This window comes from Triticum aestivum, chromosome 3A (assembly GCF_018294505.1).
Source record: "Triticum aestivum cultivar Chinese Spring chromosome 3A, IWGSC CS RefSeq v2.1, whole genome shotgun sequence".
NCBI classification, from domain to species: Eukaryota; Viridiplantae; Streptophyta; class Magnoliopsida; order Poales; family Poaceae; genus Triticum; species Triticum aestivum.
The window spans coordinates 463,127,251-463,145,043 of record NC_057800.1 but is presented as its reverse complement, the minus strand read 5'-3'; the positions used below and the strand labels follow the sequence as shown (position 1 = coordinate 463,145,043).

Sequence of the window (17,793 nt, the reverse complement as noted above, 5' to 3'; positions counted from 1 at the left end):
CGCAATGTTGGCTGAAGCCGCAAAGAGGACTAATTCTGGTTGTACCTTTTCTAGGGCTTGATGCTGGTTGACCTAAGGCCCATTGAAAAGCCGAGGCCCAGCCTGCCTGATGTTTATCCATCCATGCGGCAAGCGCTTCTCATCGGCGCGGATCTCCTACACCCACCGCTCAAAACAGCAACCGCCAGGTCTTCTCCACAAATAGCACGCCACGTCTCAAGTCAAGTCACAGAGCCAGGTTTGCCCTAGCCCCTTGCCGCGCACCGGATCGCCACCTCTTCCGCGGCCGCATAAACTGTCGAAACCACAACTCCACAAATTTCCCTCCCCTCTTTCCCCAGGTTAAACAACCCATCCATAGCCGGAGAACGTCAGAAGAATCCAGAGGCACCCCCGAGTTTGTTGGAGATGTTGCGCGCGGGAGGAAGCCGGCTCGTCGCCCCCGGACTCCGGCGTCTCCTCGGCCCGGGCGCCGGCGAGAGGGCGGCGCCGGGGCTGGCGGCGGCGGGGGCGAGGGCGTACCACGAGCGGGTGGTGGACCACTACAACAACCCGCGGAACGTCGGGTCTTTCGACAAGGACGACCCCAACGTCGGCACCGGGCTGGTCGGCGCGCCGGCCTGCGGCGACGTCATGAAGCTGCAGATCCGTTTCGACGAAGGCACCGGGAAGATCGTCGACGCCTGCTTCAAGACCTTCGGCTGCGGCTCCGCAATCGCCTCGTCCTCCGTCGGTGAGCCCTCAAACCGCTCCCCCGTCCCGTTTCCCCACCTTTTCTCCCGCCGTCGACTTATTCTGTTGTATTCGTTGCAATCTTTAGAGGTGGTTAGCTTCTGCGAATTGCATCGAGGAAGATAATTTGTTGTTTGGTTGCTGTAATGATGCATTTATTTAGAATTGGGAGGGGAATTTTTAAGGATGAGATTTTTTTTACCGATTTGTAATCGATGCAATTTGATTGGGCATGGCGAATTGACGACGACCTATCGTCGAATCCTTACTTATTAGATGATAGGATGTTTGTAACGACGATTCTGACTGTGAAACATCGCCAGAAGAGATGATTAGTGGGTGCCGAATCTGATTAGATTAGAAGAAAGACAGCAGCTCTAGTGCCAATGTTATTGATTGGATATTGCGATTTCTCTGGGGTCTATTTTAGTTGCTTGTTATTGAATTGCCCTGTGGCATTTAATTTTTTTTGATGTTTACTGTCTGCACGACTTCAGTTTGGTTCGCGGACCTATTCATACAAGCTGTATGAATATGATAGGAAGTTCATGCATGGAGCACAGTTTATCTTAAGAATTTGCTTAGGATATGGGCCATTTGCCAGGCTTGTGGATACTATGCTATTGCTGGTATAAGTGGTCTTTGATCTATTAGCCTTGTTAGTTTCTATTTTTCTAGGCTTGTATAGGGACCTTTATCTCATAGAACAGTGATGGCTCTAGTTCATTTGCAGTTTCTAGAACTGATAGTTGCTTATCCAAGTTAGAAATGAATGTTCTGTAATGCTGAACAGACACCTTTGAAAGCTTCGATTATTATTTGGAAGTATTTATTTTTGTAGATCATGCCCCAAAACAAAAGGGTCTCAACATTATTGCTGCCAGTAGTTGATAGTCTGACAATTGGGCTGAGGCAGTTTGTGTTCATTTTTCTGATGTACTATACTTCTATTTCCCTGCAAGATGTATGATACCCATATTAGCAAATCTCAAGTGCTGAAGTTAATTCTTGATCCTACCATTGTCCTTGCAGCTACTGAATGGGTGAAGGGAAAGCAAATGGAGGAAGTAGTGAGTATCAAGAACACGTAAGTTCTCCCATATATTCTTGATCCATTACATTATTTTAAGGGGTGTTCCTGTCTTCCCCAGACATTTAGTGTTGACCTTCTGTTCGTCATTGTTGTATTGTTGTTTACTCTGCATTCACTGAACAGGCGTGTCTACTAAAGTTCAAAAAAGCGCTAGGCGTTAATTATGCATTTGGCCACCTACTTGTGCTTTTCTAGGTTAGGCGTGATTAGGTGCAATTAGGCGGTAGTGCTGTAGAGTGAAGAAATAAGCTAGATGGGCTGGCCTAGCCCATTAAACCACAGGCCCATCTTCCTATTCTCCTACTACTAAAGCTCTCGTATGTGCACAGTCGATAGAAATCTAGCTTTCCTCCTCATGCCGCCTCTCCCCCTCGTCCTATCTTCCTTGCTGCATGACGTCGCCTCTCTCCCTTGCTACACGGATGGGAAGGCCAGTGAAGCTCAATTTCTTGCCGGAGAAGCTCGATCCCTCGCCGGAATCGGTCGATTTGTCGTCGGAGTGGTTTAATCCTCATTGGCGAGGATGAATCCTCGCTGGGGAGGTGAAATCCTTGCAGTGGAGATTGATTTCTTGCCTGAGAAACATGATTCCTCTCTGGAAAGGCCGATTTATCGCCGGAGGACCTTGTCGGCTGCTTTTTTGAGTGCCTAGGGCCAAAGTGTGGCGTTAGGCCAACGCCCAGCGCTTAAGCACGCCTAGGCGCGCCTTTTTGAACTATGGCTAGTACTCTTGTGGTAACTCTGTAACAAAGGTCCTGATACACAGTTTCCTTTGCAATTCTGTACTCTACCAGTATTAAGATGTGGGAGGTTGGATTGGTCTAAACTTCATTCACTCTTGATTATCATATGATGACCATCTATTACCTCCGTCCCAAATTAGTTGTCCTTAGATTTGTCTAGATGCAGATGTACCTAGCACTAAAACGTGTCTGGGTACATCTGTATCTAGACAAATCTTCTTCTTCTAAACCTTTTGTCCCAAACAAGTCGGGGTAGGCTAGATATGAAACCCTTTTACGAGGACTTCCCAGGAGGTCACTCATCACCATGGGACTGGCTAGTTTTTACGTTGGCTCGCCAAGCCTATCACAACCCTCCTCCTTTACCCGGGCTTGGGACCAGCTAAAAAGCACGGACACGGGGACGGAAAGTCGGGGATACGCATACGGGGATACGGGATACGGCATTTTCCAAAAACAGCCATTCGGGGATACGGTGAGCATATATAAAATAAAATAAAAATATGTCATGTAATATAGAGTTAATACAGAAAATAAAGGAGAAAAAGATTAGAATAGAGATACTGCCCCCATTCGGTTGTCTCTTTTATCAAGTGCTTGATTGATTCTTGTCCCCCCATGTCATTGCAAGTTGCATCTTGCAAAGCACATCGAACAGTAAAGAAGATTAGAAGAGTTGAAGACATAACCCAGCTGTGCCACTCCCAGATGCCATGCTCTACAAGCATTCATGAGCAGGATGATATTAAGCTAGGAAAAAGAAGCACTGAAGCAGACAAGCAGTACTACACTAGTAGTCTAGTACACTACTACTACAATCTACAGGCATTCAAAGAGCAGCAGCTAGCAAGCAGCAAGCACAACATCCAGCAGCTTAATGGAAGATCAAATCTGAATAAAACAGGTCAAGAAGTGGAGGAGAGGATGTGAGTTCAGGGATTGGGGAGGGTTACCTGCCGTCAGGAGAAGAGGCTGCTGCCTCCTGGTGTGGGGGTGTGGTGGCCGGTCGGATCCAAGCGTCGCCGGCGGCGGCGGTGGTGAATCCAGGCGGCGGCGGCTTCGTTCCAGGCGGCGGCGGCTTCGATCCAGAAGAGACTGGGACCTGGGAGTCCCTCGTTGTTGTGTGGAGAGCTGCGTGCGATTCCTGCAAAAATAGGGTTTCGTTTTGGGCCATGGCTGTTTTTGGGCTGGGCCGTATCCTGTCCGTGTCACGTACGTGTCCCGCCGTGTCCCTGGGCTTTTTTCTATTTTTTTAATCAAAAATCAGGGGATACTGGGGGATACGCGTATCCAGCCGTATCCCGCCGTGTCGACATGGCCAATCGGCAATTCCTGCCGTGTCCGTGCTTTTTAGGGGACCAGCTATGCCTAAAAGACAATAGGCGGAGTTTGTATCTAGACAAATCTAAGACAACTAATTCAGGACGGAGGGAGTAGTATTCAAGTTGATGTTGTCGCATTTGATTGTTCTTGAAGAATTTTGAGAAGCAAAAAATGTTTGAGGATGCATTGAACCTGCATGCTGTAGATCTGCTTACTGACATTTCATTACATTGTCACGGTCTTTCCAAGTTACTAATAACATGGTATTCTGGAGTTGCTAAAAATAACCAGCTTAGTTTTAATTGGTGATTGTACTGGGTGTTGCTTTTGGTTATACGTTTAATGAGCTTGTTATAGTACTAGTAGTACAAGCTGGTCTTTGTGTTCAGAGGCTTTATATGACTGTTAAGACTATAATTGTTTGACTGTATATTTGCAAATGAATGTTGATGCTAATCACATCAGACTAAAGCTGCAGCTCATGGTCTTAATCTCATCAGATGAATCAACCCATTTCCTTCTTTTTGCTATAATTGCAATGCGGCTGCTGATGACCCAATGTCTTTAAAATGCTGTTTAATGTTCAATAAAACTATTAACAAGTCCTGTAAAACAATAACAAGCTCCAATGCTCTGTTTTCAGTGAGATTGCAAAGCACTTGTCACTTCCACCAGTAAAGCTCCATTGCAGTATGCTTGCTGAAGATGCAATTAAAGCTGCCGTGAAAGATTATGAATCAAAGAAGGCGAAGCTGGGAGACAGCCCTGCAGAGAAGGCTGCCGAAGCATGAAGATGATATATGGTTCTGTTCTATGAGGGTGGGAAATGATGTGCAATGTTCACACACTCCAGTGTTGTAGCATGTATCATAAGGATGAACACGAACAGTTTGAAATAAATGTGCTGTCATGTTAGGAGAAGTTGTTCATGTATAGCAGCTGCTACGAAAATTTGTGCATGTATAGCAACTGCTTGGAAGTCGTAATGTATACTGTCATTTGCCCGTTCCAAAAACACTCGGTTCTATATTGTTGGTTATTTTGTTGAACTTGTCTGCAGGTTGCTAATCTAGGCTTTGATTTTTGTGTGATGCCATGTTGCCGATCAGAGGCTCAGGGCTGCTGCTTCCTGGATGGGCTGTAATGCCCAATTTAGGAGCACCCATGACCCCCACTTTCACATACGGAAGGTGTACTTCAGTGTTCTAAACTAGTATCTTATAATTTTTTTACATAGAGAATATAGAGAATAGTTATAGCCCGTATCTTGTTTTAGGATGGCTAGTGCTAAACAATAAACAACTCAAATTGTAGTGTGACTGGGAAGCATTTCCAACCTGGTAAGAGGATCTACAACCGGACTCCTTGAACCATCCCTAAAGGTTCATGCTGCTCAGTCCGGAAAAAAAGCCACTCAACTGGACCGTACTCCAACGTCTAAACTATCTAGCACCCCAAAATCTAGACTCTCTAGCATTCCCCAAACTCACTTCCTATGTGAGGCAGATATAAGGTTGTCCGCTTGGATAAAAAAAACACACTTGATCGGACCCCTCATAGGCAACCCAAATGTCTGAGTCGTCTAGCACTCCCAAACCCATCCCATGTGTGGGCGGATATGATGTGGTTTGGAAGTGGCCGCCACCTCGGACCGTCCTAGGCTGGCTCAGTCCGACCCCACATATCCCCCAACGGATCAGGCAAAGTTCGACCCCGTCGACTACAGGTGCTCCTCAAGAAGGAATCCACACGAGCTCTTCGTCGATCGGAGAGGGACATGAGCGGGAGCTCGAGCTCCGCGGCCTCTTCGGTGGCCTAGAGGCGTAGCTGCAGCTCCACGTCAGCCTGCCACAGTCCGCGCACTCCCCAGTCAGCCGGGAGGGAGGGCAATGGTGCCCGACACCTGTAGCCCCTGCTCCTCCCGGCCCCAGACGATGTTGGAGTGCTTGTGCCTGCATCGTCGGGCCTGCGAAAGCGGCTACCCGAGTCGAGGCGTGGGCTGCTCGCTGCATGAGGCAGAGGGCATCGCAGTTCGCATACAGTCGGTCCGTCCGTGGGTCGTGCAGATCCATGCCCGAGCCGCTGCCGCCTGCCGACGAACTCCGCGACGTCGTCTGTTGATCCTTATACCTCAACGGAGACAGACGCCTGCCGCCGTTCGCAAAAATGCCAAGGAATCGCGACTCGGCATCAAGGAGTCTGAGCGGCTAACCCGACAAAGGGCAGCGAGCGAGGCCAGGAATCGCGACTTGGCATCAAGGAGTTCGAGCGGCTAACCCGACAGAGGGCGGCAAGCGAGGCCAAGAATCGCGACTCGGCATCGAGGAGTCCGAGCGGCTAACCCGACAGAGGGCGGCGAGCGAGGCGAAGGCTTAGCGCCTCGCCAAGGAGCAGGCCCGCGCCGCCTGATGTCTGGCCTGGCTCCCCTCCTCCTCCAAGGACGGCAACACCACTACCGATGACGACGATGCCCCTCCGACCGCCGACGCCTACACCGTGGAATACTACTGCTGCTCCGGAGACCGCAAGGGGAAGGGTCCGGTGATGAAGTGGAGTCCGACCCCCCTTGCTCTATCTTATCGATTGTAGGATGATTTTTTGCAAATTTGCAATATGTCCAATTAAACTTGCTATGTCCGATCTTTTGTGAACTTTGTCAAATCCAGGTTAATAATGATGTAACATGAGATGTACTTTGTTTGCAAGGTCTCTCCTGCCAAATATGGCTGATGTACTTTGTTTGCAAGGTCTCTCCTGCCAAATATGGCTGATGCGGTGATGACTGCCAATATACACGTACCAAAGCGAGATGCGAAAGTGTAACTCTTTCCGTTGGCCTACTTGATCCTTGTGGATGGATAACATCAAGGGTGCCAACAGCATCACCCAATTACACTTTGGAAAGCAGAAGTAGAGATTCAGAAATACAAAGTGGGCGTAAAACAACTTTCAGCGCCTTCGATAGATTCAAATCATGGGGGAAAACAAAATACTCTAGAGACAAAAACACACAATATTTTCAGAGAACTTCCCAGTTTCAGCACCACACATATATCTTCATATGGAGAGTCCATGTTCTTCAACTACCCAAACTCACATGCCATGCCCAATGTAATACTCACATTGTTCTGCAGAGAAGGGAGATAAATGATATCAAAATGAGAACATGGGGTTTATTTCTGTAAATACCATATAATAATGAAGGAAGCACTGAATGAATTCTCGTCTTGACGCAAAGTATACATAGGGTAAGTATAGAAATGGGGAACCAAAATTGAGCTCACTCAGAACAAGCTAACTGACACGAGCCATCAACCTGCATAATGTATTGAGATCCAAGAAGGCACCGAGATCCCAGCGTGTGCACAAGCTCTGAATGTTACATCTACGCCAAGATTTAGCGACGTCATACCCTTGGAAGAATTGATCATCTATATTCCATATCCGCTAGCTAAATACCTTTACTCACATATGCTCATATTGGTTTGGGTGATATGTAAATACATACCACCTGAAAGATAATTTAGACAAACAACTTCTACACACTGCTGAGCTGACTGCAAAGGTACAGCTACAACCATAGATGTAAATTGTTCAATTGTTTGGCATTATACTTCAATATTCAGAAGGTCTAGTGACATCATGAATTTCTCAGTGAAAATACAAATAACTAGGTTCCTTGTTTAAAATAAAGAAAAACATATCAGGAAGATGTTTTAGTATGCGGAGAGGCATCAATCCAGTGTTGAAGCCTGAAGTTCTCCAGAACAGTAGGCAAATCAAGGTTAGATAAATTGGTATAGTATTTTCTGTGATCAGTGGTATGCTCAACAGCACACCTATCAATTATTCATTATACATACTGACCGTACATGCTATTAAGTGTGGATGCAGTATAAACATAAACACACATTGCTCCATGTGGGGGAAAAAGGGTACACTTTCACATTACTGTCCATTCTGTAAGACCCTGGAGAGATAAATGTCATGTAGCATTCTTGAACAATGTAGCACAATATGATGTAGCATTGTTGAACAATGTAATGTAATGTAATGATTAGCAACACCCCGCGCGGAAGCTATAGTCCGAATTGACCTTGAGTAAATACAGTGTGATGTATGAACTATTTCTGATTCTTCTTTTTCTCGGGAGATACTTCCAATCCTTGATAACAGATCTGATGTTCCAAGAGATTATCTGATGGGCAATTATAAACTGAGAGCTATTACAGACTCAAAGATCAAAACGAGAGATATGCTGTTCTATTGCTCCAATACAAACTCTAAAACTGGCAATGCACAATCTCTACAAACATGACAGTATCATATCCAAAACCAATAGTACCCATTAGGAATCTAAAGAATGCAACATCCAGTAATTATACAAGATTGAATACAACACACGAAAATGAACTAATAATTCCACATGCGAACTAATCTCATACTGTATGAAACAACAGTCCACGGCAATTACAAGAGGAATACAAAAGATTGATATGAAACATAAATGTAATGGGAAAAAAAGGAGCCTAGTATACCTAGTCTCACGCTATGGACACCTTGGCGCCGACTCCCTCGAGCTGCTTCTTGGCCTCCTCGGCCTCGTCCTTGCTCACGGCCTCCTTGAGCTTCTTTGGGAGCCCCTCGATAAGATCCTTGGCCTCCTTCAGCGCCAGGTTGGTCAGTGCGCGCACAACCTTGATGGTTGCGATACGCGCGCTGCTGGGCACCTCCTCGATGACCACATCGAACTCCGTCTTCTCGACCGGTGCCTCCTCGGCCGCCGCTGCGGCGGGAGCCGCGACCGCGGCAGCGGGAGCAAAGGAGGCGGCAGAGACGCCAAGACGTTCTTGGAGATGGTCGACAAGGTTGCGAGCCTCCTCAAGGGTGAGCCCGGCAATGGCGTCGCCGAGCTCAAGGACCTTCGGGGACTCCGTGGCAGTGGAGGCGACGGCGACGGCGCGGCGGCGGCGGTTGGCGACGGGTAGGGTCCTGGGGGCCGAGGCGGAGGGGGATGGTGAGGAGGAGGGGAGAGAGAGGATGGAGAAGGCGGAGGAGAATGTGGTGGAAGCCATTGGGACCTCTCGAGGCTTCGCTTCGGGAGTGAGCGGGAGGAAGAGGAGGAGGAAGCGGGGACGGAGGGGGATAAGATGAGGCGAGGGGATAGGCGACCGGTGCTATCTATATAACCAGTATAGTAGTTTCGACTTAGCAATCGCAACGCTGGATGAGCAAAGCCAATGGGATCGTTGTTTATTTCCTCTTTGCGCCTCTAAGTTTATCTTATTATCTTTATCTTTACCTCTTTACCTACTAACTAGTAAACATGCACGTGCAACGCACGTTTCAAACTTAAACTAAGTATCATAAGTATATATAAACAAAACATGAAATATTCTGAAAATATATGGTCAAATAAATACAGTGTTGCAATCATTGTGGATTTATGGTCGCGTTGCTGGACAATAACGAATGTTGTTTCACACATTCGGTGTTCTTATAGGTTGTAAGATAATATCAAATCTACCAATCCTTTCATCACAAAATCTACTGATTTTGCAGACGCATTTTCCTTTTCCTTCCATGGAGCCCTAGCATTTCATGATTGAATTGTCAGCTATATAAGAATTATATAGACATGACAGTCCATCAGCTATGTAGAATGGCCTCCGTGAGCATCACTCATACCCAAATTGGCTGGCACAAATCTCAAAGAAAAAAAATTGGCTAGCACAAGTGGGGTCAAAACTGCAGCTTCTGCACCGCCTTCTACCTCCTTGAAACGAATATCTCTACTACTATTAAACAAGCAAACATATTCATCGCTACGTGCACCCAGCCTAAGCTACACAGAACAACACGAAGAAATTACAGCCTCCCGATCAGATAACATAATTTGATCTAACGGTCAAGATTACACAAAACCACATCAAAAGTACACTTAGCATTTTATTCTGGGCGGACGAAAACTCTGCCACTAGCGAGCGGAGGAAAGATTGGTTTGGCAACGACATAATCCCACCCTCAATTAGCGCTAACCTCTCACCTCTAATCCCATCCCCAATTAGCGCGTCCCAACCTTCCCAAATCGCGGTCTCAGCTCTGCTCCGCCCTCGCCCACCCGCCCGTTTCGCATGCCCCCAAATCCACCGTGGCCGCGCCGCCGTAGCAGCAGCACCACCCCGTCATCGGCGGCAGGAGGAACAGCAGCAACGAGGAGGCGTTTCAGGAGGTGGACCCGACCGGGCGGTTCGGGCGGTACGTGGCCATGCCGGGATGGGCTCCGTCAAGAAGGTTCGACCAAGAGGAGTGCATCGAGGTGGCGTGGAACCGGGTGCGCCTGCGCGCGCTGGACCCCGCCATGGTCGACCGCCGCCATGCCGAGGTGCGCCTTCTCCGCTCCCTCCATCGTGACCACATCATAGGCTTCCACGAGGTCTGGCTCGACCATGACGCTGGCGTGCTGAACTTCATCACCGAGGTTTGCAACTCGGCGAGCCTTCGCAAGTATTTCGACCGCCACAAGCACGTCTCCGTCAAAGCGCTCAAGAAGTGGGCGCTCCTTGAGGGCCTTGACCACCTTCACACCCGCGACCCCTGCATCATCCACCGCGACCGTACTTGCAGCAACGTCTTCAGCAACAGCAACACCGACCATGTAATACCTGTGCCAATCAATCTCGCTCGCCTAGCTAATTGCCTATCCTCTCACACTTCTTGGTTCGGACAGCCTCAACGGCGACGAGGACAACAGTAGGATCTAACGTACGGTTCTTGGTCCACCCTTTTCATCGTACTGGATTAGGAATGCTTTCTTGTACCTGGTGCTGATGGTTGGGGTTCTGCAGACTTGGCAGAGATCGTGAATTTTCTCGGTATCATGCAAAGCGATTCAGTTGAGAGGAATGCAACTCTTTGTTCTTTGAGGCTTACTTTTCTTTAGTGTTAGATTTTGTTACATATCTGCTGTGTGACGAGAATTGCAAACTCAGATTCAGCGGGCGCCATCTTTTGTGGTGTTGCATGCCAGAGGCAGGCAGTTGGAGCTTCTCCGTCTAATTGTTAACTTGGTGGAAGCTAGCTGCTATACCGACAACCTAGAGTGAAGGTTGGTTTAACACTTCACTCTTTGTAGTATAATTTCTCTATGCTGATTATACAAAACCATTAGTCAGATCCTCATAATCGGTAGCTATTTTCTGTTAAACATTTTCCAGCATTGTAAGCAGAAAAGGTTTTTGATGCAAAATGTACTTCATTGTACATAAAGTATTAGATGATGTTTTAACCTCAGTGTTGGAGCATCTGACACATACATTACCTGACAAATTGCTCCCTCATAGTGTCGTTGATGAGCAGTTAGAAAGGATGTACAACTTGTAGATTCCATTGCCATACATTACCTGACAAATTGCTCCCTCGCAGTGTCGTTGATGAGCAGTTAGAAAGGATGTACAACTTGTAGATTCCATTGCAGAGAAACATGCTTAGATTTTTTTCAGAAGAGTGCAAGTCTTTTCCTGCTGCTGTCCAAATACAACCAATTTACCCCCTATAAGTGAACCCAATTTTATGTTCTTGTCAGATGCATTATTTAGAAGGCACAAATTTCTAGCACACATATAATTTTGAAAAGGTATGAATCTGTGTTGCTGTTTTGTGACCCCCCAGATGACAAGCAATTTCAAGAACCACCACCATTTCAGTGTGAACATAGAATAAATATAGTATGGGTGTTTAAAAATCTTTCCTTTATGACTGTTTGGAAATCTATCAGTATTGTTCTATTTCTAAATGATTTTTTAGTATCAGATATAAAAATAGCAGTCAAATTTCGGAATAATTACGGTGCATAGTTGGTTAATTTATTCAGAAAGGGGAGAACCATAAGTAGTTGTTTGCACTTTAAAGCTTTGCTCGATTTCTTGTTTAGCTCATTTCTGTTGACTTTTGTACAGCCAAATCAGGAGCTTGGATGATGTCAGGTTGAATCTTGAGGTTCTCAAGTACTTGTGATGGTATTCTCTTATATATCTAACTAAGAAGATGTAGATAATAAAAAATTTATTTGTTTTGTATAACTTTACTGCACATATGTGTATGAGTGTATGTTCAGATTGTTCAACACCCCCTTTATTTTTCTAGAATCCCATGCCATTTTGTATTTGTACAGCTTGCATTGAGGGAGTGCAGCAAATCCAGGACTCACCATGATGATGTGCATTCTAAGAAAAATATAATCAAATTCCTATCACTTAAGATACCTTTACTAGCGGAACAATGGAATTGTGTGTACAAAATCTTTCTTTCATAGCAATTATGCTGATAAAATATTCGTCCTTCATGTTTTGCAGAATAGTTCAGTGAAATGTACAAAGGGATAACCTTGGATGCAGTACTGGAGCATAGGCGGGACACTACTGGTCCTTGCCCCCACCTCCCTTCCTAGAGGAAATTTTACCAAATATGCTTATATTTCTGCTAATCGTTCTACTAACCCTCCGGCGTCTCTGATCACCCTAGCCTTTTTTATGTCATACACTCATTTTGGCCCCTCCTAATATCTGGTTCATGCTCCCCCACAGCTTAGATTGTGAAGACTTGCTTAGTCCATCCTTTTGCTTTGCTTACTAATGATGCCCCAAGATGCAAAATACTAATTATTTTGCTTTATGTGTGTGCTACATTTTAGATGCAATTGCTGATCAACATCTTTGGCTTCACGGTTATTCATGGAAACTGGATGTGGTGAGTGTCGTCAAAATTTTATCCATTTTTTATTTTCTTCACATTTTTAGTAAAATGACTATTCAGACAAGCTTAAAAAATAGATAAATTGGTTTCATAACGTTTGGATTCTAGAGGCTTGTCATGCACTGCAAGTCTACATGTTGATCCATTTGAACCAATGCATGAGCTCAGTCGAATTCACATCAATGTCCTTTAACACTGCAGGCAATGAAACAAAAGGACTTGCACTGGTTGGGAGGCATGGAGAGTTCAAGTACTATCTGGGATACTACTTACATTGCTAATAAGTTAACGTCTGGTCCTAATACTAGGATTCCCAGCTATCTTAGTTTCAAGCCCTGTATGCTGATTTGATTGAAGGTGGAAATGGGACTCCTTTTGGTGCTTAAGTAATAACTCAATGATAGCGGGAACTGGTTGAATTATCAATATACATTTGGGCATAGAGCACGAGGATGTATGAAACTTCTGAACACTTTCAGGTTGTCTATAAATTAACAGTCTTGGCCACTTAAGAAAAGTGAATTGCAACTAAATTGTTGAAAATGCAGTTCTACGATTAAGTACTTTGCTGAAATTTTCAGGTTGTCGGACAAACTGCAACTATGAACAGTATGCCTCATTTGACTCTTGTGGGGGTAGAGCGATAAAATAAACATGTCATCACTAGGCGAGTTCAAACACTGGATGGCAAGGCGATCATCTATTTGAATACACTTATTCATTTCAAGGAGGTAGAAGGCGGTGCAGAAGCTGCAGTTTTGACCCCACTTGTGCTAGCCAATTTTTTTTCTTTGAGATTTGTGCCAGCCAATTTGGGTATGAGTGATGCTCACGGAGGCCATTCTACATAGCTGATGGACTGTCATGTCTATATAATTCTTATATAGCTGACAATTCAATCATGAAATGCTAGGGCTCCATGGAAGGAAAAGGAAAATGCGTCTGCAAAATCAGTAGATTTTGTGATGGAAGGATTGGTAGATTTGATATTATCTTACAACCTATAAGAACACCGAATGTGTGAAACAACATTCGTTATTGTCCAGCAACGCGACCATAAATCCACAATGATTGAAACACTGTATTTATTTGACCATATATTTTCAGAATATTTCATGTTTTGTTTATACATACTTACGATAATTAGTTTAAGTTTGAAACGTGCGTTGCACATGCATGTTTACTATGTATTCAAATAGATGATCGTCTTGCCATCCAGTGTTTGAACTCGCCTAGTGATGACATGTTTATTTTATCGCTCTACCCCCACAAGAGTCAAATGAGGCATACTGTTCATAGTTGCAGTTTGTCCGACAACCTGAAAATTTCAGCAAAGTACTTAATCGTAGAACTGCATTTTCAACAATTTAGTTGCAATTCACTTTTCTTAAGTGGCCAAGACTGTTAATTTATAGACAACCTGAAAGTGTTCAGAAGTTTCATACATCCTCATGCTCTATGCCCAAATGTATATTGATAATTCAACCAGTTCCCGCTATCATCGAGTTATTACTTAAGCACCAAAAGGAGTCCCATTTCCACCTTCAATCAAATCAGCATATAGGGCTTGAAACTAAGATAGCTGGGAATCCTAGTATTAGGACCAGACGTTAACTTATTAGCAATGTAAGTAGTATCCCAGATAGTACTTGAACTCTCCATGCCTCCCAACCAGTGCAAGTCCTTTTGTTTCATTGCCTGCAGTGTTAAAGGACATTGATATGAATTCGACTGAGCTCATGCATTGGTTCAAATGGATCAACATGTAGACTTGCAGTGCATGACAAGCCTCTAGAATCCAAACGTTATGAAACCAATTTATCTATTTTTTTAAGCTTGTCTGAATAGTCATTTTAGTAAAAATGTGAAGAAAATAAAAAATGGATAAAATTTTGACGACACTCACCACATCCAGTTTCCATGAATAACCGTGAAGCCAAAGATGTTGATCAGCAATTGCATCTAAAATGTAGCACACACATAAAGCAAAATAATTAGTATTTTGCATCTTGGGGCATCATTAGTAAGCAAAGCAAAAGGATGGACTAAGCAAGTCTTCACAATCTAAGCTGTGGGGGAGCATGAACCAGATATTAGGAGGGGCCAAAATGAGTGTATGACATAAAAAAGGCTAGGGTGATCAGAGACGCCGGAGGGTTAGTAGAACGATTAGCAGAAATATAAGCATATTTGGTAAAATTTCCTCTAGGAAGGGAGGTGGGGGCAAGGACCAGTAGTGTCCCGCCTATGCTCCAGTACTGCATCCAAGGTTATCCCTTTGTACATTTCACTGAACTATTCTGCAAAACATGAAGGACGAATATTTTATCAGCATAATTGCTATGAAAGAAAGATTTTGTACACACAATTCCATTGTTCCGCTAGTAAAGGTATCTTAAGTGATAGGAATTTGATTATATTTTTCTTAGAATGCACATCATCATGGTGAGTCCTGGATTTGCTGCACTCCCTCAATGCAAGCTGTACAAATACAAAATGGCACGGGATTCTAGAAAAATAAAGGGGGTGTTGAACAATCTGAACATACACTCATACACATATGTGCAGTAAAGTTATACAAAACAAATAATTTTTTTATTATCTACATCTTCTTAGTTAGATATATAAGAGAATACCATCACAAGTACTTGAGAACCTCAAGATTCAACCTGACATCATCCAAGCTCCTGATTTGGCTGTACAAAAGTCAACAGAAATGAGCTAAACAAGAAATCGAGCAAAGCTTTAAAGTGCAAACAACTACTTATGGTTCTCCCCTTTCTGAATAAATTAACCAACTATGCACCGTAATTATTCCGAAATTTGACTGCTATTTTTATATCTGATACTAAAAAATCATTTAGAAATAGAACAATACTGATAGATTTCCAAACAGTCATAAAGGAAAGATTTTTAAACACCCATACTATATTTATTCTATGTTCACACTGAAATGGTGGTGGTTCTTGAAATTGCTTGTCATCTGGGGGGTCACAAAACAGCAACACAGATTCATACCTTTTCAAAATTATATGTGTGTTAGAAATTTGTGCCTTCTAAATAATGCATCTGACAAGAACATAAAATTGGGTTCACTTATAGGGGGTAAATTGGTTGTATTTGGACAGCAGCAGGAAAAGACTTGCACTCTTCTGAAAAAAATCTAAGCATGTTTCTCTGCAATGGAATCTACAAGTTGTACATCCTTTCTAACTTCTCATCAACGACACTGCGAGGGAGCAATTTTTCAGGTAATGTATGGCAATGGAATCTACAAGTTGTACATCCTTTCTAACTGCTCATCAACGACACTGTGAGGGAGCAATTTGTCAGGTAATGTATGTGTCAGATGCTCCAACACTGAGGTTAAAACATCATCTAATACTTTCTGTACAATGAAGTACATTTTGCATCAAAAACCTTTTCTGCTTACAATGCTGGAAAATGTTTAACAGAAAATAGTTACCGATTATGAGAATCTGACTAATGGTTTTGTATAATCAGCATAGAGAAATTATACTACAAAGAGTGAAGTGTTAAACCAACCTCCACTCTAGGTTGTCGGTATAGCAGCTAGCTTCCACCAAGTTAACAATTAGACGGAGAAGCTCCAACTGCCTGCCTCTGGCATGCAACACCACAAAAGATGGCGCCCGCTGAATCTGAGTTTGCAATTCTCGTCACACAGCAGATATGTAACAAAATCGAACACTAAAGAAAAGTAAGCCTCAAAGAACAAAGAGTTGCATTCCTCTCAACTGAATCGCTTTGCATGATACCGAGAAAATTCACGATCTTTGCCAAGTCTGCAGAACCCCAACCATCAGCACCAGGTACAAGCAAGCATTCCTAATCCAGTACGATGAAAAGGGTGGACCAAGAACCGTATGTTAGATCCTACTGTTGTCCTCGTCGCCGTTGAGGCTGTCCGAACCAAGAAGTGTGAGAGGATAGGCAATTAGCTAGGCGAGCGAGATTGATTGGCACAGGTATTACATGGCCGGTGTTGCCGTTGCTGAAGACGTTGCTGCAAGTACGGTCGCGGTGGATGATGCAGGGGTCGCGGGTGTGGAGGTGGTCAAGGCCCTCAAGGAGCGCCCACTTCTTGAGCGCTTTGACGGAGACGTGCTTGTGGCGGTCGAAATACTTGCGAAGGCTCGCCGAGTTGCAAACCTCGGTGATGAAGTTCAGCACGCCAGCGTCATGGTCGAGCCAGACCTCGTGGAAGCCTATGATGTGGTCACGATGGAGGGAGCGGAGAAGGCGCACCTCGGCATGGCGGCGGTCGACCATGGCGGGGTCCAGCGCGCACAGGCGCACCCGGTTCCACGCCACCTCGATGCACTCCTCTTGGTCGAACCTTCTTAACGGAGCCCATCCCGGCATGGCCGCGTACCGCCCGAACCGCCCGGTCGGGTCCACCTCCTGAAATGCATCCTCGTTGCTGCTGTTCCTCCTGCCGTCGATGATGGGGTGGTGCTGCTGCTACGGCGGCGCGGCCACGGTGGATTTGGGGGCATGCGAAACGGGCGGGTGGGCGAGGGCGGAGCAGAGCTGAGACCGCGATTTGGGAAGGTTGGGACGCGCTAATTGGGGATGGGATTAGAGGTGAGAGGTTAGCGCTAATTGAGGGTGGGATTATGTCGTTGCCAAACCAATCTTTCCTCCGCTCACTAGTGGCAGAGTTCTCGTCCGCCCAGAATAAAATGCTAAGTGTACTTTTGATGTGGGTTTGTGTAATCTTGACCGTTAGATCAAATTATGCTATCTGATCGGGAGGCTGTAATTTCTCCGTGTTGTTCTGTGTAGCTTAGGCTGGGTGCATGTAGCGATGAATATGTTTGCTTGTTTAATAGTAGTATATATATTATTTATTATTATATTATTATATATATAGAGATAAGCCAGCTATTGCTTCTGGTCGTCCGTCGTTAGTCTTTTTGCAAAAACGTCCCTCTGTTTCTAAGAAATTAACCCACCGTCCTACTTAAAGTGATGGAAAACGTTTCGTTTTTTTGCAAAAAAAAACCCTGCCACCACCGGCCAGCTCCACCACCTATCCATTCTTGGAACGGGTCGAGGCGCCGCAGCTGGCGTCGGCGAATCCATTCCCGGCGGCGGCGGCTTCCGGCGAGGAGGCGAGCGACC

The 17,793-nt window shown here is 45.0% G+C and overlaps 2 protein-coding genes, 1 long non-coding RNA gene and 1 pseudogene across 5 annotated transcripts; 2 read left to right on the top strand and 2 right to left on the bottom strand.

Annotated features, from left to right (window-relative positions):
* Positions 1 to 294: 294 nt before the first annotated feature.
* LOC123061655 (iron-sulfur cluster assembly protein 1) lies at positions 295 to 4,940 on the top strand. The gene is made up of 3 exons (XM_044484836.1): positions 295 to 733; positions 1,765 to 1,819; positions 4,535 to 4,940. Exons 1-3 carry the CDS (start codon positions 409 to 411, stop codon positions 4,680 to 4,682), a joined length of 528 nt encoding a protein of 175 aa, XP_044340771.1. The 5' UTR covers positions 295 to 408; the 3' UTR covers positions 4,683 to 4,940.
* A 1,761-nt stretch (positions 4,941 to 6,701) lies between these two features.
* Positions 6,702 to 9,098, bottom strand: LOC123061654 (50S ribosomal protein L12-1, chloroplastic). Of its 2 annotated transcripts, none has more exons than XM_044484834.1 (2): positions 8,430 to 9,098; positions 6,702 to 7,019 (listed from the first exon to the last, which is right to left on the bottom strand). In XM_044484834.1, exon 1 carries the CDS (start codon positions 8,964 to 8,966, stop codon positions 8,436 to 8,438), a length of 531 nt encoding a protein of 176 aa, XP_044340769.1. In that variant the 5' UTR covers positions 8,967 to 9,098; the 3' UTR covers positions 6,702 to 7,019; positions 8,430 to 8,435. The 2 variants fall into 2 exon arrangements, with proteins under 2 accessions (XP_044340769.1, XP_044340770.1); XM_044484835.1 differs by lacking the exon at positions 6,702 to 7,019 and adding an exon at positions 7,850 to 8,089 and having other exon boundaries at positions 8,430 to 9,067.
* Positions 9,099 to 9,968: 870 nt separating this feature from the next.
* On the top strand, positions 9,969 to 13,706 carry LOC123058426 (uncharacterized). Of its 2 annotated transcripts, XR_006427195.1 has the most exons (6): positions 9,969 to 10,549; positions 10,622 to 10,999; positions 11,850 to 11,909; positions 12,246 to 12,639; positions 12,847 to 13,124; positions 13,227 to 13,706. It is a non-coding gene; the product is annotated as an uncharacterized lncRNA (long non-coding RNA). The 2 variants fall into 2 exon arrangements; XR_006427194.1 differs by having other exon boundaries at positions 9,969 to 10,999.
* A 487-nt stretch (positions 13,707 to 14,193) lies between these two features.
* LOC123056936 (probable serine/threonine-protein kinase WNK5) lies at positions 14,194 to 17,165 on the bottom strand (annotated as a pseudogene).
* Between the last annotated feature and the right edge of the window lie 628 nt (positions 17,166 to 17,793).

What these genes read in the sequence shown, in the direction of transcription:
- LOC123061655 (XM_044484836.1), top strand. Translation starts at nt 409, where the DNA reads ATGTTGCGCGCGGGAGGAAGCCGGCTCGTCGCCCCCGGACTCCGGCGT. An exon ending in AATCGCCTCGTCCTCCGTCG is followed by an intron (nt 734 to 1,764) that starts GTGAGCCCTCAA and finishes TTGTCCTTGCAG; the next exon opens with CTACTGAATGGGTGAAGGGA. An exon ending in GTAGTGAGTATCAAGAACAC is followed by an intron (nt 1,820 to 4,534) that starts GTAAGTTCTCCC and finishes CTCTGTTTTCAG; the next exon opens with TGAGATTGCAAAGCACTTGT.
- LOC123061654 (XM_044484834.1), bottom strand. Translation starts at nt 8,966, where the DNA reads ATGGCTTCCACCACATTCTCCTCCGCCTTCTCCATCCTCTCTCTCCCC.